General features: G+C 42.2%; 1 protein-coding gene across 32 annotated transcripts in view; it reads left to right on the forward strand.

Annotated features, from left to right (window-relative positions):
- The window catches only part of Sgip1 (SH3GL interacting endocytic adaptor 1), a 192,021-nt gene that overhangs the window by 94,472 nt on the left and 70,045 nt on the right, over nucleotides 1-27,504 (forward strand). For 8 of the 32 annotated variants that reach the window (XM_060365986.1, XM_060365987.1, XM_060365991.1 and 5 more), the window contains 5 exons: nucleotides 603-686; nucleotides 2,408-2,479; nucleotides 6,219-6,275; nucleotides 8,340-8,394; nucleotides 9,118-9,293. In XM_060365986.1, the coding sequence (XP_060221969.1) occupies nucleotides 603-686; nucleotides 2,408-2,479; nucleotides 6,219-6,275; nucleotides 8,340-8,394; nucleotides 9,118-9,293 (444 nt within the window). The remainder of the gene's footprint in view (nucleotides 1-602; nucleotides 687-2,407; nucleotides 2,480-6,218; nucleotides 6,276-8,339; nucleotides 8,395-9,117; nucleotides 9,294-27,504) is intronic. The other 24 variants (XM_060365996.1, XM_060366012.1, XM_060366014.1 and 21 more) reach the window with 8 other exon arrangements.

The raw sequence follows: 27,504 nt of genomic DNA on the forward strand, positions 1-27,504 counted from the left end.
CTGAAAGGAACTATCCTCATGAGTAGCTGGGCTACAAATACATGCTCTATATTAAATTCAAAAATAGGAAACTGTCTTAAAACTCCTTATGCCCCAATGTACAGCCAGAAGGAGAAAACTGCATCCACTAGGTCCCAGTTTAGCAGAAGGTGACTCTTAGTCGGCTGTCAGATTTCTTGGTCTTTAAAGAGGTCTGAGGTATGCCAGCTTGAAGCAATCCATGTCGCACTTACGGGAGTCTGCCCTGGCTTTTAAAATGACTTCCCATCTAAATCAGGTGCCTATTGAGAGAGTTCAAAAGAACAGCCATTACTCAGGGGAAACGGACACACATCAAGCTCTCTGGACCAGAGCGAGAACTAAAATAAACCTGGTGGTTGAAAATATATAGTTTGAAAACCTACTCTTTATAATAGTCTACCTAATGGGGTGCTAATTGCAGCCATAGCAGGAGTTTTTCTCCTGTGTTTGATTTAAGAGTTTTCAGCTTTGGGGTGCCTTTTGCATTCATGTGATTCTTGCTATGAAATGTTTTTTTTAAATTAAAAATAGAATGAAATTGATCAGACTTTGGGTACCTCTATAATCAAGGCTCTATTCAGCAGGGGAAAAAAAAGGCCCAGAAGACTCAGCTTCTCCTCACCTCTTGCTTCTGGCTCAGAGCCCTCTCCTTAACTCTGTCTCAGGTACTCTCTGCTTCCGTGTCTTCTCTTTGCTTCTGGCTTTGTCCTCTCCCTGGGTCCTTCTGTCCTTCCATCCATGCCTTTGCCAGGCTCTGTCACCTCCTCTGCCCTCATTGTATTGTATTGCTTTTCCTAGCTTCTCTTACTCTCCTACTCTCTCAGTCTTGTCTTTTTTTTTCTTTCTTCAACTCCTCTCCCCTGCTCATAGTCTCTCATAAGTCTCTGCTCTTCTGAGGAGCCCCCATTTAAATATCTGCTGGGATATATACCATGATACCCAGTTTTGAAGATGACCATGAGCGTGAGCTTCAGGCATGGGCCCAAAGCCATCCAGGTCTCCCTAAGCCCTCCTTACTCTATCCCACGTCCCGTAAAATCACTTACTAATAGTTGTGTTCTCTCCATTATTAGTTAGAAATGCCATAAATATAAATGATCATAAGAAAGAGAAATTATTTAATTTCACTTTTTTTTTCAGAAATAAAACAGACCTATTCTTTAAAAAGAAAAAAAAGGCCACATTCAAAACAAGTGCATTTTCATGGATAATTTGAAAATTATATGTCAGCGACAAGTTCTATTGGAAAATGTTCACATTTCTCCCAAACACTTAGCCACCAAATTCTGAGACCCAGTGCTGTGGGCTAGAATGAATATGTCTGTTATTGGTCTATAGAAATCTCAGCCTGAATTTCTTCCAAACGCAAAACGATTTTTTTAAGACCTTTGAATCTGTGGACTGAAAGCACTTTGATGTGGTTGAGATGCCATCCAACCTTGCGAGTGGCTTTGCCAAGGCCGAGAACTGGTGTTTGTACCTTTAACTCGTGTAATTCTACAAGCTATAGGGGTACTCCACTAGCAACTGTAAAAAAAAAAGCCTGGAACCAAAGAGTTCATGCCAGAACTTCAGTGTAGCAATACTTAATTCTGGCTTCCCAGACCCTGATGGAGCCCATCGTGGATGAGGCTGCATGGCAGGGCTTGCATGGTGTGAAGCTGTGTCTTGCTGCTCACTGGCTGAGTGTAAACCCATCCATCACTGGCAGAGCTGTTTGTCACAATGTCTTGACCTCAGGTAGCTGCGTGGGACAGCGCACTCTAACCCAGAGACAAACTCTAATTGGTGCAGAGTAGCGAGTTGAACTTCCCCTAAGCACTTCTGATTCTCCTGAATATGCTGGGGTACCAGGGTCAGAGTCCCTGGCTGTGAGATCTGTTTTGCTTATCTCTAAACACGTGGGCAGGAAGGGGCACAGGTCTGGAACTGTCCTCCGTGTGCCCTATAGCTCTGTGTTTAGCCTTTCGGAGGCTGCGATCAGGAGAAGAAGAGGAGCTAGGCGTTTTCATTCATAGACTAGAAGTGCAATCAGAAATTGCCCAGTTCCTTTCTGTAATTCTCTTGCTGTCTGCTTTCTGTTTGTAGACGAAGTGCCGTCAGAATGAGGATCCAAATGGCCCCTGGTGCCCCAGCCAATCTCCTTCCTTCCCACTCCCTCTCTTGGCTTAGCCAAACTGGCCTGCTGAATAGAGCCTCATTATGGGCCCCAAAGTCCGCTCTTTCCTTAACAGAACCCTGCCACGATTGGTAGGCTGCACAATTTGGTCTAGAGGTTGTCTCTACTGTGATATGTTTGCTGACTCCATGTGATTCTTTATATGTGTCTTGAAGAACAAACAGATCCTTTAACAACTTTTTTCTACATGAAAACAATCAATTCCAGCAGCCCAGCCCACACGAGCTACCCTACCATAGCAAAGCAGAGTGTGCGCGTGAAGGAGGGAAGAAAGCTTCGGTAAGGACACAGATTTTAGTTTAAGATTTCCGAGGGGTTGTAGAAACAGTGAGTAAAATCCCCGCTTAAAATCTGGAAAGCACAGAAGCCCTAATTATTTATCAAGGTAACTCCAAAGTACCAGGTCCAGATTTTAAATCAACCATGCGGACTCCTGTGTGCTGTTGTATGACTATTCTTTTAAAGAATGATCAAGCCTAAAGACCTGCATTTGCATTATCTCTTGTCTTGGACAAAGGACAGGGATTCAAATTTTTCATGTTTTTAAAAGAATCTGCTATCTGTAAAGATGACTCTGACTGTAATATAAATATCAACATGCAATGAGTTAGATTGCACTTGGTAAAATGAACACCATCTATCCCAATTAAACTATGAGTTTGGCAGGACCCCTGCCCTGTGGAAACCAGTGATCGTGGCCAAGAAACCTAGAGTCAAGGATGCCAGGCTGTGTATTAACCACAGCTTTGTAGCTGTAGGAAGCTATTTAATTAAAATCTAGTCCCTTGGTCGCATTCACGACATTTCAAATCCTGTACCGCCAGTACTATCCCGTGGTTACATAAAGAACAGCACAGAAGGTATTTCCATCTTTACAGGGAGTTCCATCAGACAGTGCTGCCTTGTAAGATTGTTTACAAAGTGATTTAAGTCTATTTAGGAGGAAAGAAGATAAAATTTTGGCACTTTGTCACATGTTTTTAAGATCTTTGTGTAGTGGTAGGCTTGACCTCACCAAAAAGAGGAGCATTCACAGTGAAAACATAACTTTGTTGAATGAATGTGCGATTGAGAGAAATCATTACTATAGTTACTGATCTAGCACAGTGGTTCTCAGCCTCCCCACAGCTGCAGCCTTAGGGAGGCTCCCCATGGTGTGAGCCCCAATCATAAAATTATCTTCGTTGCTACTTCATAACTACAATGTTGCTGCTGTTATAAATCATAATGTAAATATCTGCTATGCATGATATCTGACATGCGACCCCTGTGAAAAGAACATTTGGCCTCCTCCCAAAGGAGTCATGACCCACAGGTTGAGAACCTCTAATATGACTCATCCCATTATCTGAAGATAGGTATGACAACTAGAGTAAAAATGCCTATTGAAACAAGATGAATGTCGTCATGAGTGTCAGCCATCTCTAAAAACAGTCAAATTCTCAGGTCACCAAAGTTATGCTAGGTATGTGTGGAATTTCAGAAAAGAGAAAAGGGGGAAATAAAAGAATATATTACTCAGACTCCAAGATAAAAAAAATAATAATAATCACCCATTATGTGTCCAGAAGCCAATGCTGCCTTCAGTCTTAGGTCCAACTGTCCACTGATGTTCCCTTTACCCCATCCATCCCTGCTGTGAAGTCTTTCATTGAAAACTGATACAGCCACGAACTATGAGCTGCGCCTTGTTCAGTGCCTAACAACAGGAATTACTTTCCCTTGTGCTTACCCAGAAAAACCCAATTAAAACCTGGCTTACCTTTATTTTGGTAATGTTCACTTGTGAAACAGAAGTATTTGTTAAAACAAGCATGTGTCAGAACAAATTGCCAATTCCTGTAATCAGGCAAAGTGTGTGTGTGTGTGTGTGTGTGTGTGAGAGAGAGAGTAATGCTGAATATCTGACAAAAAAAATATATTGTTACAATGTGGTGCTTGAATGTAGTATTTTTTTGTAATATTCTTGTTATAAAAGAAAAAAAATATGCCCTTAGGTTTTTGTTTTCCTTTGTCTCAGTCTTCCATTGGTTTCCACAAAAACAAAGAAATGCTTACTAGGCCCAAATCTAGAGATTTAGTAAATTCTTTATGGAAGCGTTAAATAGATGTTGTCAATAAAAAATAATGTCTATACTAACACACAGATATATACATATCTTTATTTATATGAAAATGTAGAGTATCTTGAATTTGAAGAGCTTACACAGAATATGAACAGAGAGGAAAGCTTTGGAACTAGGCAAACTTTGGTTTCATTAATTTACCTAATTTCCTTGAGTTTATAATCACATTACTTTGTACGAAAAAATCATTTAAAAACCAGAAGGCAGATTTATGGCAGTGTCACGGCGACGCCAATATCCACAGCTTTGTGTCTGTGGAGTCAATTTAGCTTATTTGACTCCCTCTTGCTATGTCAAATTTTGTGTTGAAGTTGGATGTGATATATACTCTCTAAGAAGATCTTGAGGTATCTTGCAGTAAAACATGTAAAGACAATCGGTAAAGCAGGAACTGTACTTATGAGAATAGGAGGCAGGCCTGTTTCCAGGAGAAGTTATTGACACATTAAGTTGACCGGGTTCTCAGCAGTGACATTTATAACACACACACACACACACACACACACACACACACACACACACACGCAGAACTAATGTGACAGGTTTTTTAAAAGCCTTTGACAAATTGGGCAAACTGCCACTGACGCTCAAACCTCACGAACACAGTTCTGTGGGAAGACTGAAGTGATGTCTGCATACAAGTCATCTTTGTAAGGAAGGGGGGAAAGACAGCAATCAGCCCAGGCCCCATGTACCCGGGTACAACGATTGGTGAACTCTCCCGCAATGGTAGTCTGTAGTGAGGGAGGAGCATGCTCCCCCTGCGGAGCCACAGCCTGTTCTTAGAATGCCCAGTCAACTTCAGTAAGCATCAGTGGGTGATGATGGCTCTCCTGGGTTTTCTAGAAATCCTCCATGCGTATGTGAAAAACTTCCTCCTATTTTTCAGCTTGGATAGTTACCCGCATACACGGTAATGCAGGGGACCTTACCTGTGACTGCAAAATGAAAGGCCCTGCCCTCAAGCCCCACACGTCACCATAATGTTGTTCTGAAGTCTGCTGTGGCTCACTGACTTAGCATCGCTTTGTGTGCTAAATGCAAGAGTGTCATTGCATAGACCTTTCATCACTAACCTTATTTGTGCTTCTGTCCAAAAGAACAGAGAAGCTTATTAATTTCCTCTTGGGGGTGCCACATCTTTGGTCAAGTACTTGTGTTCATATGTCACAACTCTACTGTGAGCCAAAATAAAACTCAGATAAGCAAGAGACAGAACAATGCTGGTTTCCCCATCTTCTTGTGATAATGTGTGCTCGCAGAGGCACAGAACGAATGAAAGGAGAAACTCACCGTTAACCTTCAAATTCTATTTTAGTAATTTGATAAGAGGAGCCATTTGGAAAGAATAGCAACATGATTTTTAGTGACTGGGATCTGAACGAACCAATCCAAAGCTGATTCCATTTATATTTTATCAATTGAGTCATGGTAAAAATAATTAAGCAATTAGTGACTCAGCTGAATGCTCTGGGTCTACTGGACCTATTTGTCAGCAGCACAGAAGCCAAAGGTTTCCATTTTAAGTCCGTATGAGTGATTCTCAAGATATAGAGAGTTAAATCATAACGTAAATCCTACAGGTTCATCAGTAATTGAATAGGCTTTTAACGACTAGCTGCGGATACCCCTGTGCCCAATTTGCAGTCTTGGGCAGTATGTGCTTAAGCTTCTCATCTCAGTGCCATGGTGGTGGCATTTACCACACAGTCACACCAATGAACGTTTTAGCATAGAATGCTCTAATCTGTCTTCCCAGCGCTGAATTTCCATAGCTCATGCTAAGTACAGTTAAGAGTTAAGTGTCTTTTGTTCCATTGTGGGTTTTTTGTTTTGTTTTGTTTTTCCATTTGAGTGTTTCTCTCCTAAATTTATTTTCAAATTTATTACAGAAGAAAAGCAACGGGGCACCAAATGGATTTTATGCAGAAATTGATTGGGAAAGATATGTAAGTATTAAGAGCATTTTTTTTCTTTATGTACAAGTTTGAAATGAATCTAATGAAATGAATTAGATACGTAATAGGACATGGAACCAAGTGGAAGAACTGTATACGTTCCATTAGGAAATGTCTGCCATGTTTAGGACGCAGGGAGGTTTCACAGCACTGTCATACCTGGCTTCAAGACCTGGCCCCTCCAAGGACCAGATGGATGGGACCCAGCACGGTCAGTCAGTGCAGCACTTTGCTGATGTCATTGTTGGCAGGACCCTGAGATAATTGCTTGCACAATCCAGCAAGGTAGCAAGCCCACAACTAACTGTATTCAGAAAGACTTTTTCATACTTCAACTGGGGGCTTCTGAGCAGCTTTGAATGCGGAGGCAAATAAATTAAGTGCTGAGCCCGGATTATGAGGTGATAACTGTGGTGTAAATTTTTCTCGGGTCAAGTGGCAGAAAGAAAGTGGCAGTCGATTCCGAGGAGGTAAAGATAGATTCCCAGCTGAGATCAAACATCCCTCCCCCCGCCATAATCCATAGCACCATTGCCATCCACTTCACTAACCACAACAGAGCAGCCTGTTCATCCAACCTGGACCACTCTCAGATTCCTAACCATATAGGACATGAGAACTGGTTTTGTGCCAGAGAGCTCTCTCCTCTGCTGCCCCTGCAATCCCAGCATTAGCAGGGCAAGGCATGATGGTCATTCCCTCGTCTTAGCTGAGGATTCAGTCTCAATACATGTGGAGCCAAGGACCAAGTCAGATCCATGCTGCCATGCCATCTGATGGTACTTTGTTGCCTTTTTAGTTAGTGAGCTCATTCTTGCCAAACGAGGTTGTCCTGTCTTTCAATGAGACAGTGAACTATGAACCCGAACATGCACCCTGTCCTTTCTTATCTTCCCCATCTTTTCCCTAAAAGTGTAAGCTCTCTGCTGTTAGATTCATCTCTCAGTCATTCTCCCAGGACTAGAGGGTAGAAGCCTTGAAATCTTCTAGAAACTCCCCTCCTCTTTTTTCCTCCTATTACCAAAAACTGACAATCAGTCCCTGCAAATGTTCTTGGTCCATCCCATCCCAACACCAAAACTCGAGCTGCGGTCTTAGCAGTCGTGTCTGAGGTGACACTCATATTTTAAACAAGTCATCCTTTCTCCTGCCTCCGATCTCCTCACCATTCTGTCTCAAACATGTTCCACCATAGCTAAGGAACTTCAGCAGCCCAAGACACAGTCCCCACCCTAGCACAAAGTCACCTGTGGTCTGCTGCCTAATTCCCCACCCCACCCCCACCTCCTATACAGCTTATTTTCCAGTCTGTCCTTGTTACTCCGGCCTTCACCACCTGAGTCACACAGTGTCCATTTCTGCCATGGTATCTCAACCCAGGCTCTTCCCATCACTGTGGAGAGCCCCGCCCCACCACACTGCGTCTTTATCTGCATTGAACTTCTCATTTTTACATTCCTTATTCTTACACCCATCATTCTTAATACTAGCATCGTTATTTTGTGCTATTTTCTTTATGATTTTCTTTTGCCTCAGAGAACATGTTTTCATTTCCCTGAGGGCAAATAGTTTGCCTTTCAATCACCTACCTGTGTTGCTTAGCACAGTCCATGGCTTGTGGGAAAGGCCCGATAAATTTTTTCTTTTATGGCCACTACTTTGGGGTCCTTCCAAGATCCTGGAATAAAGATTTAAACATAGACTGCTTAGCATTCACTTCCGAAAGCGAAGTCCTCAGCCCCTTAAAATAAGAGGCTCGTCTATAATCTTACGTAGAAGATTCTAGAAGGAAAGCAATTCCTCCCTCAGTCATTTTGAGATAATAACCACTTAACATGCATTTATACCCCACCCCACTTCCCCCCCCCATTTTTGAGAATTTGAAACAGGAGGGCTGTCTTTAGATTATTTCCATTCTTCCCTCTCTAGCCTCCAGCTCTTCGTGTGCCCCCAATTTCCTCTCAACTCTTCTTTAATTATTACTGTTACACATATGTATGTGTGCATATGTATAGGCATGTAATATGTATACGTATGTGCATTTGTGTCTTACAGAACTCACCTGAGCTGGATGAAGAAGGTTACAGCATCAGACCTGAGGAACCAGGCTATATCCTTTCTCTTTAAATGTCCTAAATGTATACTGTATCAGGAACCAATAAGCTAAATTCAGGTCTCACAAAGGTGGTGAAATATCCAAAGCTACTATTCTTGGTCTCAGAGATGAATACCTATCCCCGGGCACAGCCTGATGGTTGACAAGCATGCATGCACCTTGATCTAGTCAAGGGACAGAGAGAAAGTGACGAGGTAGAGGAAATGTGCTATAAAACAGCCTTCACACTGTGACCCCTGATTGCCTGCTGAACCCCAATTCAGCAATGTCATTAACAGGGAGTGCAAAGAGCTCTACTTTCCTCTCTCTTCTTTAAAGACTTTCCTTTCCTCTTCTCTAAAGACTCAAGCAGCCTTGCCTTCCTCTGTCCAACTCCAAAGCCCAAAGACTCTTCATAAATGCCCCTTAAAGTAGCCTTCCAGTGTCTGGAGAAGAGTAAGCTCATGGGTTCTTGTCTGTGAGCTGGTGTGAGACAGCAAAGATCACTGCCACAAAACAAGGTAGGATTCTGGCCAGCGCTCCCCTGAGTTCACAGTCCCTTTTGATACGCTTCTTAGGAAAGTGAATGACTCTAACCTTTTCCTCCCTCAGTTTTGTTGGTTTTCTCCACAGGAGGTTACTTTTGCTGTGTCTGCATATAGTCATTCTTGTCTTGTCCTCACCCATACCCCATCCCCCAGCAAAAGAAAGAGCTAAGTGTCTTTAACTGTGTTCTACCTACCAAAGGAAAGCACTTTTATTCTTCAAGTGAATCTGAAGAGGAGGAAGAATCGCACAAGAAGTTCAATATCAAGATTAAACCCTTGCAGTCCAAGGACATCCTTAAGAATGCTGCAACAGTAGACGAGCTGAAGGCTTCCATAGGCAACATCGCACTTTCCCCATCGCCTGTGGTGAGTGGAGGCTTTATGTTCAGCTCCGGTGAGGTTGGGTGGAGAGCCATGTTCTGCCACATGTGCTGAGAGAGACATGTGTCCAATCTGATGACCTCTGTGACCCCTGAGGAACTCACTCTTACCCTTTCAGAGTGCCGTTCCTGTGCCTTTCAAACTAGCAAAGGCACAAGGGGTGGCATTTCCTTTTATTCTCTAACAAGCATCAGACGAAGAAAAAAATAATGAAAAGATCTTCCAAACCTACTTCCGATGGAGACTTATTTAAAAAAAAAAAAAAGGACTTTCACTAGCTGTCTTAAAAACACATATTAGTTTCTGTCTTCATGAAAATACATGAATGCCAAGAAAATGGCTTTAAAAAAATATTTCTCCTGTGATGCTCCAAAAACATAGCAAGTGAATAAAATCTCACTAGATTTCTAAAGCTCATACTCTTCATTGTATCTTATCCTCAGATCATTTTAAATGTTCTTGGCCCAGAGCCGCCTCACACACCATTGATGCCTTATTTACATTATTCTAACTGTTCTTCCTCAATCTGTGCTTCAACTCCCCATTCCTAACCACTGAATGTCTTTGAGTTCTGAGTGCTAATATTTCAAGTATTTTCTCCTTTTGGCTTGAAAAATGCTGTTGTTTTCTAAAAATAGCTGTGAGCACAGATGCAAAGTGTTGGCTTCTCAAGGGAGCATCTGCTCAACAGCACTTTCTAGGGGCTTCTAGAAATATCTCAATTAACCATTTTTAAACAATTGTAATTATTTATCCTTTGGGAATAAACTCTTGCCTTAGATCTTCGTGCTTACCATGGCCTTTATTCACTCTGTTGGTGACAATAAAAAATGATTGCTGATAGTAACACGCCTGTCGCACATGGACTTTCCAATAATCTTTCATCATATAGTCACTTGCTACCTTAACAAAAGCATGAAATACAGTTACTTTCTCTCTGCTGCAATGGAAGGTACCAATTTTAAACTCACATGCTGGCCTATGATTCACAGTCATGGGAGCATTGTAGTTTAACCTCTCACTTCATTTTCACTTTTCAGCCAACATCTTTTCCATCACATTTCACTTACTGAGTCACTGTTTGTTTGTTCTCTCTTTTTTTTTTTAATTGTAAGAAAATCTGTCTAAATGGCAGAAACAAGTTTATATCTACTTCTCTGTAGGGTGTAATAACTGAGCAGGTGTTTGGAAATTGCAAGTGGGGGTGGATGGAGGCAGACAAGCCCACCTGATTAAAAGGATGACTGTGAGTGAAAGTGGGCTTTCTGTACAGGTCCCAGAAACATAGCTATAAAGCTCACTGAATCTAGGCAAGGGAGGATCTACTGTGTCAAATTCAAAGTGTGCCAAAATCACTTGGTGCATTTTCCTCCAACCCCATACGCTGCTGAGGCACAGCAAGAAAAGTGTCTGGAAGCTGGAAGCTTCCTCAGAGGCTATGTGTAAGGTAAGCGATTGCCATCAGGTGGTTGCGGCTGATGAGATGAGAAAGAGTTCTTGGAAACAGAGCAAACAGTATGAAGAATACACTCAGACTACAGTTTCGAGCTAAGCTGCTGATACTCACAGCAGGTCAGAGGGCTGATCTCCTGGTCCCACTCCGCAGCTTGACTTGTTACCTCTATCATGAAAGTTTCTCTCACTAGAGTCACTTCCACATATTTGTAATTTTGGTATTTAGAAGAGGAATGAGCTCTTGCCCCTCTTTTAGTGACAGAGAGGACAGGCAAGTTCTGAATGTGCGTGTATGTATGAAGAGGGATGCGGCTGAACATATGTGGTTTTAGGATCTCTGCCCTCTCCCAGACACAACATACAGATATAGAGAATATTTTGAATCTTATCAGTAGCAGATGGATAAAAATAACTTTGTAAAGTCCAGGCAGTGCTGTGGTAGAACAACCAATGAGCAGGACACAGCTTTAGATGTTTTCAGTCAAGCAGTCAGACATTTATACACAGGTACTTTCTCTCAGGGTTAGAGAGGACAGACTACCTAAATCCGTGAGTGTTCCACCAGAATCTTCCACTAAGGCTGTTTCTGTTATGCTACAAAAGCATCACACCCGGCATTAATAGAAACAGATGAGATTCCAAATGGGTCAGAGCAAGGGTTTCTGACTTCTATTCATTTTAAGATTTTTATATACTTTATTTTTTTATTTATGTATATGTGTGTTTTAGCTGCATGTGTGTTTCTGCATGCAGTACATGCAGCTTCCTCAAGCGCCAAAAGACCATATCACACCTTGGGACTGGAGTTCCAGATGGTTGTGAGTAGCCACGTGGTTGCTGGGAATTGAACTCAGGTCCTCTGTAAGAGCAGCTGGTGCTCTTAACCACTGAGCCATCTCTTCAGCCCCAATTTTGAGATTCTTAATTAAAAGTTGTATTTCACTTGTTCTTTTCACTCATTTCTGAAATTGTGTTCCTTAAGTATAACTCACTCAGCCTCTTTTATTGTGAATTGGTTTTATTCTGCTTAGTTCCCCTCTATAAACTAGTCAAATCATTCAGAGAATAAGTAAAATAAAGTAAAATAAATAACATCACCATGTGAAAGTGATTCTCCTCAAAGTTTCAGCAACAAAGGAAATTGGAGGCTTTTTTTTCTGTTTCCTCTTTTTTCTTTTTTAATTATCAAGTAAAGTGGCAGGCTTTATTTTACATTTTCGGGCACACATGTCCAACTACTTTCTTATTTATCCTCCCTCATCCCTCTGTTCCTCTCTTGGTGTTCGCATTTCTCTCCCAAATAGTCTCCTCCCCAAATAGTCCTCTCCACTATACCCATCTTCTCATTCTCTCTCTCTCTCTCTCTTCCCCCCTCTCTGTCTCTCTCTCTTTCACACACACACACACACACACACACACACACACACCATTATCTGCTTATTTTACTTAAAACGACCTTTTTAGCTCCATTAGTTTTCCTGTGAATGCCATGATACCATTTACTTCTATTCCTGAGTGAAGCTCCGGTTGTGTATATGTACCGCATTGTCTTTGTGCTGTGGTGTGTTGACAGGCATCTATGCTGGTTTCTTTTTTAGCTCTTGTGAACAATGCATCAAAAACACAGAGTTGTGCAAATGCCTCGTGGTATGTTCCCTATAGGCTTACACCCAGGAGTTGTGTAGCTGGGTCACATGGTAGTTATGTTTTTGAGGAACCTCCATGTTGACTTCTAGCACAGCTAGATCAGTCTACATTCCTCACAGCAGTGCCTAAGAGTTCCTCTTTTCCAACATCCTTATTACTTATTTGTTTTCTGACAGGTGAGATGGTTTCCATTTTAAATGTGGGGTTTTTTTTGTTTTTGTTTGTTTGTTTGTTTGTTTGGGTTTTTTTAGCGTTCAAACTTTCATAGTTTATTTATTCTGTTACAATTTCATATATGTATAATTTTTTGATCAAAGTCTCCTCTATTATCCTATCTGCCTCTCTCTCCCACAAAATCCATTTTTTTCAAGTCTATTTCCTACTTTCGTGTCCTTTTTGTACTTTTGTGTGTGATGCAGTGCATCATGAGTAGCCTACATGAACACAGGTGAAAAGTTACTTGCTTGAGTGGTGGAATGTACTGGCTACGGGACTGGGGACCATGGCTCCCACGTCCCTGTGTAACAGTTAACTGTACATTACTCCTTTGGGAGCACAGGACTTCGTGAGCTCTTTTGCCCACCCATGACAGGATGCCTGATGAACTAAGTCAAGTGAAACGGCCATGTCATGTCCAAAGGACAGCAATTTAAAGCACTCCCTCCCATCCTCTAGTTCTTACTGTCTGACTGCCCTCCTCCTATGAAGCTTTTTGAGCTTTTGAGAACTGATGGAGACATATCATTTGGGGCGGAACACTCAAAAGTCAAGTGTTCTCTGCACCAATCCTTGCTCGTTGTGAACAGAAGTCTCTCGGACAAAGCTGTGAGTCGCACTGCCATATGGGTATAAATGTAGTATGTGGAGAACATTTTGACACCATGTCCATTTAGCAAAACTGCAGACTGGGATCCCCTCTAGGAATTCTGCTTGTCCCAGGACTAGGTTTTGAACTAGGTTTTGATAGTACAAAGTATGAAGTCTTCCTGTAGAATAGACCTACAGTCCAATCAGAAACCAACCTGTAGGGTAGGATGTGCCCGCTGGGGCAACGGTGTCATGACTGTTTTGAGCGTAACCAACCATCGGCTTCTAATTGGAACTGTTAGGTTCTCCATGTTATTCCCTTGCCTGAGGCATAGTTGGCATAGATTTCATCCCATTCTGTAGTCTGCCTCGCCAGTCTGGTAAATTCCATTTGCTTGCTGGGTCGACTTCCATCCTCTTGACTCTCGTGGGTGTCCTTGTTAGTGAGCGGTGTGCCTCCTGGAGACAATAGAAACGTAGATAATTCATATATTTTAATACAGCCAGCTAGTCTGCAGCCCTGTACTGGATGAGCTGAAGTCATACACATCTAAGGTTAATTTTGGGAGGGGTTTATTAATGTCTATGATTTCACTGGCTATTTTATTGTTGTTGGAATTATAATTCATTCTTTCCTTTCTTCCACATTAGCGTAGGAGTTCCCCACAGGATTCATGACCACACCCTTACATGTGGCCAGCAGTTCCTCTTTGCCTTCTACTTGTGGTAGGCTCAGCCAGCTTTAAGATAGGTTTGTCAATTCTGCCTCCACCGTCCACAGTGCCAACAACAACTCTCTTGGCAGAGGAAATGACCTTCTTGGACCCTGAAGGCGGCTTCACTCGGGTCTTCTTGGTTTCTGGATGGTAGGAGATGACTGTGGCATAGTTCCCAGTTCATAGTTCATGCTAGCTTGTCCCCGTTCCCAGGCTTCTCCAAACAACACACAATAGTACCCTCAGGCATGGTGCCCACGGGCAAAACATTGCTGATATTCAGGTGAGCCTTCTTGCCACAGTACACGAAAGGTCCAGTGTAGATTCCCTCTGCAGCGATGAACAGCTCCATCTGCTTCTTAAACTGGTAGGGGTCGCAAAAAAAAAAAAAAAAAAAAAACACACTTCCACGAGGGAAGCACTGTGACCAGGGTCATGAATAATGTCCTTTACGATAACCTTAATATAGCCGTGTCACTCAGTGAAGTCCATAGGACGCAGGCGTGCGTCACCCTTAGGATGTTTCACAGTGTTTCATGTGCACGCGGAATACTGAACCAGAGCCTTTGGATCACATGGCCTCTGGCTTCGAGTCTGCTGGCAAGCAAGGCTGAAAGAGCTTCTCTAACAATCTTAAAAGGCTACATGGCTGCATATAGCAGCCTTGGTTGATAGTTTGAGACATGAACTGTATCACCTCATCCTTTCCTTGGACTCATGGTTGTTGATAAGAGAATGGATATTATTTTGATGTTTGCCTTTGTAGGTATGTGGATATTTTTTTCTTACAATTTTCTTTGCTGGTTTGACAATTTGACTATAATCTTTTTGTAGTTTTGATAATTTTATAAATATTTATAAAATTTATATAAATATTTTATAATTTATATAAAATATGTTATAGAGAGGTTCCTCCCTATCTTACTGGTTTGAGGTTCCAAATGTTCTCTAATTTGAGAATTTTTTTTGCTATAATTTCATTGAATATATTTTAGTGTCTTCAGTTTTTATCTCAGCTTTTTCTATGCCATGGACTGCTAGGTTACTGAGTGATATTATCATGATTTTTTTTCTTATTGATATTTTAATGTATTTCTTTGACTTAGAAGAGTCTATTTTTCCCCCAATCTCATTTTTCTTGCAAAATTTCTTCCAGCTTGCTGATTTTATTCTCTGTTGCTCATTTTTCTCCTCTATTTTGCTGGCCTTTCCTCTAAATTGCTGACTTTACTCTCCTAACTTGCATTTGTCTTCTTGCTTCCATGTCCTTTGTGATCATTGGCCACTGTTACTAATAAACTTCCAAAACTGTCTGTCATCCAGCATTTTACCCAAATCAGTATCTTCAAGTTTCATAGTTGAAGAAACAAGATCTTTTGAAAAAAAAAAAAAACATGCCGCATTGCTTTTTCTGCTTCTTGTTCTGTACTGCAGCTTGTGTGTCTCTTGACTTAGATCTCTTCATTTTATCTACGGATGTTTGCCTTTGAGGGTGAAGTCCTTGGTACCGCTCAGAGTGGGAGAGAAACTGCAGCGAGATCAAACCGTCCAAGATATAGAAGTACACTTAAATCGATTAAATAACACTGTCATATCAATAATCATAATACAAAAAATGATAAAGCTATGGCAAACATGCTCTAAAGTTAAATACTATTTAGGATAAATATGGAAATACTAAATAAAGAAGGAGACGTGGAAAAACAAATATAAAGCCGTGAGCTTAAATAAAGGGAGAGTAAAGAGAAAAAGAGCAAGGGATTAGAAAAAAATAAAAGAAAAATGAAGATATTTTTCAATAATAAAGAAATATAAAAGCAAAATTCATCAAAATAAGAAGGGAAATAAAAAACATAGAAGTATGAAGCCAGGCATAATGGTATACACCTTTCATCTCAGCACTCAGGAAGCAGAGGCAGGGGGATCTCTGTAAGTTCAAAGCCAGCCTGGTCTACATAGTGAGTTCCAGGACAGCCAAGCCTTCATTGTGAGACTCTGCCTCAAAAAATCAAAAGCAAAAACAAAGCAAAACAAAATGAAAACCTACTTTTCACCTACATAAAAATGAAAGAGAAGACTAGACTCCACACTGACCCCCATATGCATGCCACGGCATGTCCATGTGTGCATATGCACACGCGTGCACGTGCACACACACACATACACACACGTAACAAAACAAATACTAAAAGTGAAAGTTTGACTTAACAGGTCCATGGGTACAAAACAGAGAGGCATGAAGTGTTGAGTCCTCAGAACTTGGAAACTGTTATTTGCTCAGACATACTGGGATTGTTTGAACTCATGGATTCATGACTTTCCCATACTTCACACATAGCAAGCTTGTCCTGGACAAGTGTCTGATGTCGACAGACCAGTTTTTCACTTTTACACACCTGGGTCCTTTGCTGGACAAACTTAGCTTTGCAGTCTGTTGGCTGGAAAGGTTCTGCCATCGTTCAGAGAAGCCCAGGTTAAACACAGGCTCCCTGAATGTGATGGTTCCCTTTTCTTGGACTTCCAGGTTAATTTACTTTTAAGCAATAGGATCCCTGTCTAGATGGTACCCAGCCACCTCTGAGTCATTTACAGTGACATTGGGGCTTCCTCTCTACTGCTGACCCATCTTTTGGAATCACAACCCCACTGAAACCTGAATGATTTGAGGTAGGACTGCCAGCCTCTTTTCCACGGGGCCATCAGGGTTACCTTGTAAAATGAGGTTTCTGCTTTCTCTCCTCCTCTGGGAGCACAGCCACTGGAGCTTTCCTGAGCTTAGGCTCTGTTCAGTGTGTACTGCCTTTGAGCAATCTTCTTTTCTTCCCCATCCCTTCTCAAGTAGGTTACTGGGGAGCAGCTTCTAACCTGCCATCTTGCCTCAAAATCTGGTGAAAACTAGAGTTTTAATGAGGAGCAAAATCCTAGTGTATCGTTGAACAGATATTATATTATTAGTTCACATCCCTTCTTGGCACTTCGTTTTTATGTGAAATAGAATATGTGATGCAGGACAAGACAAGAAGGGATGGTACAGGAATTAGCTCCTAGGTAAGAGGTATTAATTCCTGTTCTTTTCCTGTTATAGTCTCCTAATAGTATAGTAACAGACTCAGGCAGACAATGAAAATCAACCTGGCTTTTTTTGGACCTCACATTTGTATATGGTAGAGAACTAAGTTTGAGCGGCTTCACCAGAGATAAAAAGTAATAAGGCTTTAACAATATAAAGGTTTATCTCTTTCCCACATTAAGGTCAAGATTGCTAGATAGATGAGAGTCCTACTCCCCAGGATCACTCAAAAGCCCAGGAACTTTCTACATCCTTGCTCTGCCTTCTGGGAAATGTAGTCTTATCCTGGAAAGACATATGGCTGACTAAACTTCTGGTTCTGTTACTAAAAGACAAAGAAACAAATGACAATCAGAAGGACATTGGCAGTTTCTGCCACTGTATCATAAATGATTGCAGATTTGGGGCGAGCCATTAAGAACCAAGTGAAAGGTATAAGAAGTTCTCTTTCAAAAATGTCTATCAATTTTTTAAAAGGTGCTTCTATGCTACACATTATCCCCCATCACGCTGAACAGAAACAAACTGCAGTTCAGGCATCTTTGTATGGTTGGTATGCACCCCTTCAGCAACAGGAGTAACTCCTCTGTCTTCACGGCTTCTTGCCTTGCTTTATTCGAGACAAGGTCTTGCTGTGTGTCATTACCTGGCCTAGAACTTACTATGGAGATCAGGCTGTCCTCAAACTCACTGAGTCCTGCCTGCTTCTGCCTCCTGAATGCTGGCATTTAAACTGTGCACCACCATTCCTGGCCAAAGAGTCCACTAATTCTTAGAGCAGGGTATTTCATTGTTGAATATGTGTTATGATTTTTATCCTTGATTTCAGTTGTGCAAAGGTAACGTACCTGCTTTTGCCAACTGGCTTCCTGCAGAGCCAACTAAGTATAATTCAAAGGTTAGTGTGCAGTGTTTACTAGCAGAGACCTTGAGTTTTAACACATGTGGGATGCTGTGGGCAGAGAGATGAGTGCTTTTGTGCATCCAGCCATGGCCTGAGCCGAACTCTGGAGATGGCATGATGCTTCCGTGTTATGTTTAGCTGAGGAGAAGCCATGTGCTGTAACATCAGTCTGTACCCTGGGAGCCATGGTGAGACAAGACGTGACCTTGAGTGACTGAGCTCTCTGCAGCTGAGGCAGATGTTGAGGTATGCACAGTTGAAGGCTGACTGCCTCCAGGTTGGCGCAAGCAACCCTTCTTCAGGGGGCATGTGCATGGTGCATTTTTGTGTCCACCTCAAATCTCCTGCGTTTGACATGGAACTTTATGAGTCATCGCCATTCAATAAATGCTTGTGAGTCAACAAAAGTGAACGAAACTGGGCCAAGGAGAGAGCAGTGTGGGATGTTGCGCCCCTGTACTTCTATGCTCATCTTCCACACTCCTCTTTGGCTCTACCCCCTTGTTTAACCAGTGATGATTCACCCAACTATGCCCTCATGCTGGTCACATGCTTCCTTTAATTCCTTCATATTCAGACTAGTTACAGTGCTAGAAGACATGAACTACAGAGCCGTATTTGGGAGACAGTGAGTGTCCAAAAGCTATGTGAGCAGATAGGTGGCAGTAGTTACCATGGCCCCTAAGACTTTCGCTTCCACGTTCTTATTGGAAATACTTCTGTTTAAGTACTTGACGTGAGAATGTAGGTTACTAGTAGGCAGCTGACATGTAACAGAAAGAAGGCATGAATTTGAGCTGGCCTGGCTACGTGTTCTTTCTATGTCTCTTTAGATGAAGCCTGGGACTCTGATGGAGGTCATATCTCCTCACCTGTAAAGTCATGAATGCTGATTTTTTTATAGGGTTCTGTCAGGGGAAAATCTCATTTGGCATTCCATCCTCCATGCTTAATGGAATGAGGAGCACACAGATAGCTGCTTAATAATGGGTGACCAACTGATGCCCACAGAATCCTGGTAGCAGTACCTGATAGTCACTGGTACTTTGTGGCCACGTTGTTACTGTTCTGGTTTTGTTTGGTTGTTGGTTGTTGGTTTTTTGCTTTGTGGAGGATTAGAGAGGGGTTGTTTAGTTTGCTGCTGTTGGTGATGGTTTTGGTTTTGGTGTGCCCTGGGAGCACACTGTGTCTTCATGCCCTGACATGTGTGTAAGGCATTTACAGCTCAAGGTCTGAGTTAGAAGCTCAGCATCTCCTGCCTGTAGCTTGGACGTTCCTTCTTCAACAAATCTGATTTGTCATCTAGAGGAACTTTTAAGTCTAATGTCTCTGTTCTGGACATATGAAATTGATTTTTATTTCAACAGACACAGAACCCCCACCTGACAGGAGGGAACTGAAGTGTGGTGAGAAAGGCGCCCCAGCTGAGCTCAGCTTGCTAGTCCTGCTGTTTAGGCCAAGTGTTTAAACCTGTCTGAGACTCCAGTCCTTGGGCTCTGGAATGGTAATAACAAACACCTTGTGGGGCAGCACCTGCGGTGTCATATCCATCCTTCCTAGAAACAGACTTGTGAGACATGCCCTTTGCAAACTCAGAGCCAATGAAGAGCCCCACTACATCCATCAAGAGAAAGCTTTGTTCTTAAGAAGTAACGATGAACTTTAAGAGCAAAATTCAATATACAATTGATTTTTACTAAATGTAGTTTTCTTCAAAGTAACTGGAAGAAATGAACCGTAATTGCCATGATATCACAGTTGTTCAAACGAGTCACCTCTCAGCTGGTGACCTTGGCAGGCTTCAAAATCTGTCCCTGTTTTTTCTTCATCTGAAAGCACTGACAATTCTCATACTACCTCATGGGGCTGCTCAGAGGGATGAAAGACTTAATGGCCAATGAAGACTCAGACTGCACACAACACTCAGAAACCATCTCGATGTTGTTAGAACTGTCTGCAGAGATTAGAGCACATTTTTAAGAATATCATTAATGCTGATACTTAGGTAACCCAAATGCTCAAAAGTCATTTAGACTGAAGATCAATAATTAATTAGCCTAAGCATCAAACTGAGGAATCATGTTTATAACGTTCTCTGACAGTAATTCTAGAAGCCTTACTAAATCACTCAAAGTGCAGTCCTTCTTCAGGAAGCTGCACTGAAGGCTGGCATCTACCTGGAAAATAAACTTTCTCACTCTTCTTCCATAGTTGATCAGTACTCTCCATGCAGCAGGCACCGAGCTTACATCAGAAATACTGAACAGACATGCCTTATCAGAAAGCAGCATGCAACCATTGTTGCTTGCAGTAGAGACACATTGACATTCTTATGTGGCCCAAACCCATCTCTCCTCTTTTTGATTTTCTGAAGCAATAAGCTGTCTCCCTCTCTCCTTCCATGGTCTCTGGTGTGGGCATCTCTCTTTCCATCTGGAACATACAGGGACATGCTCTAGCCATGCTCAATAGACACTGGGAGACCTATGGCTTCCATAGCTTCCATGGAGCACCTGACCTTTTCCTTTTTCAAATGTTGCTACTCTGGTCTGCAGTGAGCCAAGACCCATTGCAGCCTTGCTTTGAGAAGGTTTGTTTTCAACACACATTTAGTTCTGCAGAAGTTTGTTCCCCCCCCCCCGCCCCCGGATTGAGTCAAAGCTAAGTTCATATTCTGACTCATCCATGCCTCTCTCACCCATGTGACCTTGGACAACTCACTTAACTCTGTAGCTTCAGCTATCCATTAACTGGGACTAAAGTTGAGTTAGAAATACTCCGTACTTCATAAGAGTCTTGTGAGGATTTTTTTTTTTTTAATGAAAAAATTAAGGCTTATAAAGTGCTTCGGGCCTCTGAAATAAGGTCCCAACATGGCCCGTAGTAAATGAAAACTATTCTTAACCACAACAATACAGTGTCTTACAGCAGCAACTATAAATCCTCCTTTAAGGCTATGGACCAGTTTAGGAATGCGCGATAATGGTGGTAGCAGCTGAGACCTTTTAAATACTGTGTCAGAGGCTTCATGCACATTGTCTTATCAATTCTCATGGCAGCCTTGTGGAAACTGTACTGTAACTAGCCCCGCTGTACAGATGACAGCCTGAAGCACCAAGGGAGTGACTCACTCAGTATGTCACGAAGGATGAGGATGCTGGGACTTAAACCTAGAAAGACTGATTCAGAACTTAGCTCTGATGTTATACTGTTTTGATGAAAGCCACTTTGTCTTTTTCCAGGAGGGAAAAAAAAAAACATATATATATATGTACATATATATATATATTAGTTCACCCAAGACATGTTGTACACAGTTTTGAGGTGCTCATAAATGCTTTGAAGGCTACTGATAGAATCTCTAGAGCCCACAATCCCAAGCCTTCTTCCCAGAGAGTCCCTCTACAGAATTTAGCTTCCAGAAGGCCTCATGTGTCTTCCATGGGGACAAAAGAGTGGGACGGAGCCGTCATCTTGCCAGGCCTTGCTTCAGTGCTGCAGTGTCGTAAGTGATTTCCAACTTACTAAAATCTCTGGTTTCATATTCAGGCTTCACACAGTTTTGTTTTTGGTGGTAAAAGAATGACACCTCATGTTTCAGTTCCCCCAATTAGTTCATTGGTGACAGGTACTTTTCATGTTGTTGGCACACAGTAATCAAGCCTTCTGCTTTATGAATGCCCAGTCATGATAAGATGAGCTAAAAGATGAAATGAGCTTCAGCAGTATTGGGCATTTCACAAGGAAACTAAAACAGGAAAACCAAGAGACTGCTAGAGATCTGAGGACCAAGACTCAAACGCTAGTGTCTGCCCCATTTTTGCTGGGTTCAAGCCAATGTTTTCTGGTCTACAGAGCCAGCTCTCTTTAAGGTTCCTCTCAGCTTGGTGCTGTACTGTGCTGGCCTCCTCATCATTATGGGAAACACTCTGCTACAGGAGCAGACTGGGTGTACAGCTCTACCCTCAGATTTACAGCTCCAGCTCATCCTTTGAAGACCAAGAGCAAGCAGGAATTGCACAGGCCACAAGTCTGTGTGTCCTGGCCAGGTTCCTTAACTCTGAGCCTTCTGTTCTCCAGCATGTAAGATGGAAACAGTAGTCCTGCCCTCCTCAGAGCTGAGATCAGAGTTACAGGAGGTGAGGAGAAATGTTCAGGTGCATCCGAGCAGCCAGAAGCAACGCCTCGCTAATCGGTTCCCTTCAGCAGCACTTTCCTTTTCCTTTAGTTGAGAGACTTGTGGGAGGCAGAAGGAAATAAAAATAGCAAGGAAGGATTTGTGTGAAGTCAAGAAGAGGTCTGCAGAATAGACGAGGATAGGAGGCAGTTAAAGAGTAGGTTTGTTCCTCCTCAGCCGACCCTGAGAAGTTCAGAGAGACGAGGAGTCAATGCAGTAATGAGTGTGATGAAATAATTCCATGATGCGTTTGATCTTGTTCTTGGACACGTGCAATCCATAACGGAGTTATTTATCCAAAATCTATGAGTTGGGGGAGATATCTTTGAACTGTTGAAGACAGTCTGGTGTTGATTGTCGATTCCAGGTGGCCCACCCACCTTCCGCCCCCAAAATTACCCTGCCAGAGAGCAAACTCCACAAATTCGCTGCTGCTTGGTAACACCACCCCCTTTCCTGTCCTCACTCTGGCAGAAGGTTCAACACCCCATTGAGTTGAGTTCAGAAGAAAACAAGTGTCATCAGTTGGGGGAGGAGAGCTCAAGGCGCCTGCACACCAGGAGACACCAAATACCACAAGGTTCTAAGCGCTCTACAGACCTCCTGCACTCACAGAGCAGGAGGCAAATGCTCAGCATGTATTGCTCACCAACTCAGCTTTAGGCAAACTCGATTTGGATTGGTTTAGTCTGGGGATACCGAATGTGGGGCATTGAAGCTTCCACTCCTCTCTGTCAGATCCCTATTTTTTTTTCCTTCTGTTGCTTCCATTTCCTGACCTTCATCACAGTATCATTTTCCAATCTACCTTGTCTACCTTTTTTTTGTTAAGAAGAAATCTTCACACTGTTTTATGTTTTGGCACCATCCTTGCACCCTTAGTCATCACGTCCCCAGAGAATGCTGGTTGTCCTGGGTACACAGTCTTGTTTCTCCACGTGAGCTCTCACAGCTTTTCCTTGTAGAACTCCAGATTTCTACACTTTGTCCCACTGACTTAGGCAGACTGACCTACTGTAGGGGTTTGATCATGTGACCACAGACATATGTTGACATATAAACATCTTAGTCTAGCTTCACCAGAATTAGCAAATTCTGGAACTATATGCTTTTAATGATGTCCATTGCAAATTTTTTTTTAAGGCTGACTTTTTTTTTCCTTTCAAATTCTCCTCGGTTGTATTAGTCCTCCCTCTTGGGGTCTGGAATCTGAGTTCTTCTTGGTAATTCATAGACATAGTCAAAGTACAGTGAACTTTGAAGAAGCAATCAATTTGTTAAATAATCTCTAGACCAAGGCATAATCTGTGAACAGTTCTGGCCACTGTCCCTGCACTCAGAAGAGGTGAGTTTAAGTCTCCCCCAAAAAAAGCCATTTCCTTCACAGCATGCAGCCCTTACTGACACAGTATATGTGCTGGGTTCTTTGGAAGAACAGAAGTGATAGAATGGGTATATATATCTTCTTTAGGAAGAATGCTTAAATCTCACTCAGAATGGCAAACAGGATAGACACTAGAAGTGGTGGAAGAGAGGGAACAGAATGGGAGCCTACTATAGAGGGTCCTCTGAAAGACTCCACCCAACAGGGAATCGAAGTAGATGCTGAGACTCAGGGTCAAACTTTGGGCAGAGTGCAAGGAGTCTTACAGAAGAAGTGGGGGATAGAAGGAGACGGTGGGGACAAGAGCTCCACAAGAAGACTAACAAAGCTAAAAATCTAAGCACAGGGGGTCCTGCAGAGACTGATGCTCCAAACAAGGACCATGCATGGAAAGGACTTAGACTCCCTGCTCAGATGTAGCTGATAGGCAGCTCAGTCTCTATGTGGGTTCCCGAGTAGGGGAGCAGGAGCTGCCTCCATCATTAACTCAGTTGCCTGCTCTTTGATCACTTGCCCCTGGTGATACAGTCTTGGTAGGCCACAGAGGAAGAGGATCCAGGCAATCCTGATGAAACTTGATAAGCTAGGGGCAGATGGCAGGGGAGGAGGACTCCTCCTTTCAGTGGACTTAGATTAAGGGGCTAGGGAAGAAGAGGGAGGGATGGTGGGATTGGGAAGAGTTGAGGGAGGGGGCTACAGTTGGGTTATACAATGAATAAATTGAGAAAAAATTAAAAATACAAAAAGAATCGGTATATATTATACTTGTTATATTAGTTTACATTATGATGGGGGGACATTTGAGGGGGGATCCAGCAATAGCTCTTTGATTGCTGGGGAGGGCAAAAACTCAGATGCCTCCTCAGGCCCAGTCTGACCCTACAGGCCTAGAGAGTCACTGGTCAGTTACAGGCCAAAGAACTTGGGGTCCAGTGTCAGAGAGTGATGGCAGCAGCAGTAGCAACCACTAGGTAGATATGTGCAGCGCACTCACCAGCAAGGACCAAAGGCAACCAAGCTCACACTACTCTGCTTTGCCCTCAGACCTCTTACATCTCAGCTGCCCGTTCTAGAGGATGGTTATCCTTAGGCCCCATGCTGTTAACCCTGCCTAGAAATTGCCTCACAGACCCACTCAGGGGCATGTTTCTTTGTTGATTCCAGGTCTAATCCAGTTGACCATATTACCATCCCAGATGGGATTTAGAAAATCCTCATTGATGGCATGGGTAGATGGACAGTTCCACTATGAGAAATTATGCAGAACTCGGCATCTAGCTATAATATAATGTGACTTACACTGTGTTGTTTGTTGTTGTTTTTAATGTATGGTTCCTAGTTTCTTGGCTATCTTCCACTTCACGTCATCCATGCTTCCTTCTCCGCTGACACAATGATGGCTTTGTACCATCATGTCCCCTAATGGGTTCTAGGTTCTTTCATCAAAGCTTATCCCTGTATCTACTTTCTTGAGCCTTCCTTTTAGGACTTTTCTGCTCCAATCCTTCACACTCCAGTAGGAACTCTGCTTTCTCTCCTGAAGCCTTGGGTTTTCTGTTTGTGATCCTTGACACTGGGGATTCAAGCATTTGGAATTATCTTTCTTAAACCATGACATTTAGTTTTGTTCATTAAAATTTTCTACAACATATAAAAAGGTGTAGGATTCAAAAACAGTTATATATATATATATATATATATATGTATATATATATCCATTATTTGTCCTCTGAGGGCTGTCTGTTAGTGCCAGAAGTCCACAGCATCAGGTGCAATGTGATGGGTTGTTTTTAAGACAGGGTTTTGCTATGTAGCCAAGACTGACCTAGAGCTGTATAGCCCAAGATGGCCTCAAATCCACAATCCAGCCTTTGCTTACTGAGGACTAGGATTATAGACCTGTTCTGCCACGTCCAGCAGGAAATGTAATTTTCAATTGTTTTAGAAAAAAACTGAGTGTGACTCACTCAAATTGTATCGAAAATGGGGCTGTGTGTGTCAGCCCAAGCTTCATGTCCCACTGTGAACAGCATAGGCTGAAAGCAAGATGTGCTGATCTCATTTTGTTTTGTTTGTTTGAAGTTTCTAACCAACTTCTTACCATACTTGGAGCTTGCTTTTATATTTTCTAACATGGAGAAACAAAACAAGCTTCCAAAGAGCAATACAAGTAGTAGCACGTGTTACATCCGTGAGTTTTCTGGCATCATTTCCTGTGTTAGTCTCTGACTCTTGTAAGCCAACAGCAATGGTCACTAAACACCCATACTTGAGATCCATTAAGGGACAGCTATAAGTCACACTAGAAAACAGCAAATACCCTTCCTTTAACAGCAGCCTTGTGGCCCCAAGAGCCAGAACACCCCTCCACCCACACCCCCACACTAATTAGCAGCTACCACCTTTCCCCTCATTCTACTCCTTCCAATCTCCCTGGGACCTCTCCCCCAGATAGCTGCACTGGGTCTTAACCAGTCACCCCAACCACATTGTTGAAATCACAAAGTACCTCCTTTCTTTGTTCCGCTTTTAAAACAAATGTGTTTATCATCTTCTAAATACTAACACCCTGCCAAATGTATTGCACTTAATATTTGTTTGTTGTCTGTCTCCTTTCCCAACTGTCAAAAGTGACCTCATTGCCATTTCTTGTTGATTCCATTGTTCACTCATGTGCCTAGACTAGGGTCTAGTATTTAATGAGTGCTCATTAAATGGCTATTACTAGCCAAGTGAATGAATAACCATTTTGCTCCTTATGAATAACCAACTAGTCACAAATGATAAGAAATGGTTCATTTATAGTAAAATTAATGAAAATAGAAAGACCCATAATTTAGCCACCTTCTTTTTAAGGTTGAGCATTTGCAAAAATCTTTACAGGTCTGTGAATTAAACCTGACTTTGCAAATTTTCCATTGTGCTCTGTGATATTTGCTGGCCCAAACCCCCAGCTCGGGTCCTTATTAAGGGTCAAGTATGTGCTCTGAGAAGCTTCCAGTGAGGATCAGCAAAACTCTGAGTGCACTGTCTGGGCATCCACTACTGTCAAGCTTAGCTCCAGTTTTCACAGAATTCAGTCTTAAATATTGATGATTCCTGCCCTGTGTGAAAAAAAAAAAATTGTAGGATTCAATAAGACCAAACTTGAATGAGCGAATAAATGTTTGCATTGTTGAGTTATGTATCTGTAATAGTAACAACTGGAAGGAGATTCTGCCTGTTTCTTGAAAGTCATTGATCTTAAGATTGAGCTTCCTGTTAGAAAGGCTTGCAGGTCAGGACACAGTTTTTCTTGACCTATGGGAAAACAAAATCTCTGGCATACATCTCTTTCTGGATACTCTTATTTTTCCCATAATTAAAACTCAACTTTGATGTTATTAGCTTATTCTAAAAACCAAGAAGCGTCTTAATTTCCTGTTTCACCCTAAAGAGAATGATCATGATTTATTTTGTTTTCTTTTTAACATACTTAAGAAGCTCTAACATTAAGAGTCCTTCAGTGTTGATGGTTCCTAACACAACAAACCAACATGTTGATGATTTAACCTATCATATAACCTGGGATGGAGAGGCATAAGAAGGACAGAGGAACTCATGTCATCCATGTTTTCAGGTTTATACTTCTAATTTTAATTAAATGAAATGTACTTGATTCTAGGAAAAGCTAATAACTATGCCTTACAGAGTTTAATCCCCAGCTCAAAGAGGATCAGCAAAAGTTCATACTCTGACACTTTTAAGCCTGCTAGGGTGGGCAGCATGAGTTACCTCATCCTTTCCTTTCGACATGAGCTATGTGTTCTCGATCTCAGTGCTGATCAGGTCCTGAAAAAAATTGTTCCATCTAATTAGGGGACTTGGATCTTTTGGAGTTAGATAATCTTAAACCCAGCCCCAGATCTCTTGTAGCCACATGGCTTTAGACCCCAGATGACCCTTCTTTTTACCTTATAGCTAAATTATAGAGTAATGGCACTGATCCCCTAAGGCAAAGCTGTGGGAAGTGTGGGTTCTGTTGGATGTTAGCTGC

Source organism: Meriones unguiculatus, chromosome 12, assembly GCF_030254825.1.
Source record: "Meriones unguiculatus strain TT.TT164.6M chromosome 12, Bangor_MerUng_6.1, whole genome shotgun sequence".
Lineage (NCBI taxonomy): Eukaryota > Metazoa > Chordata > Mammalia > Rodentia > Muridae > Meriones > Meriones unguiculatus.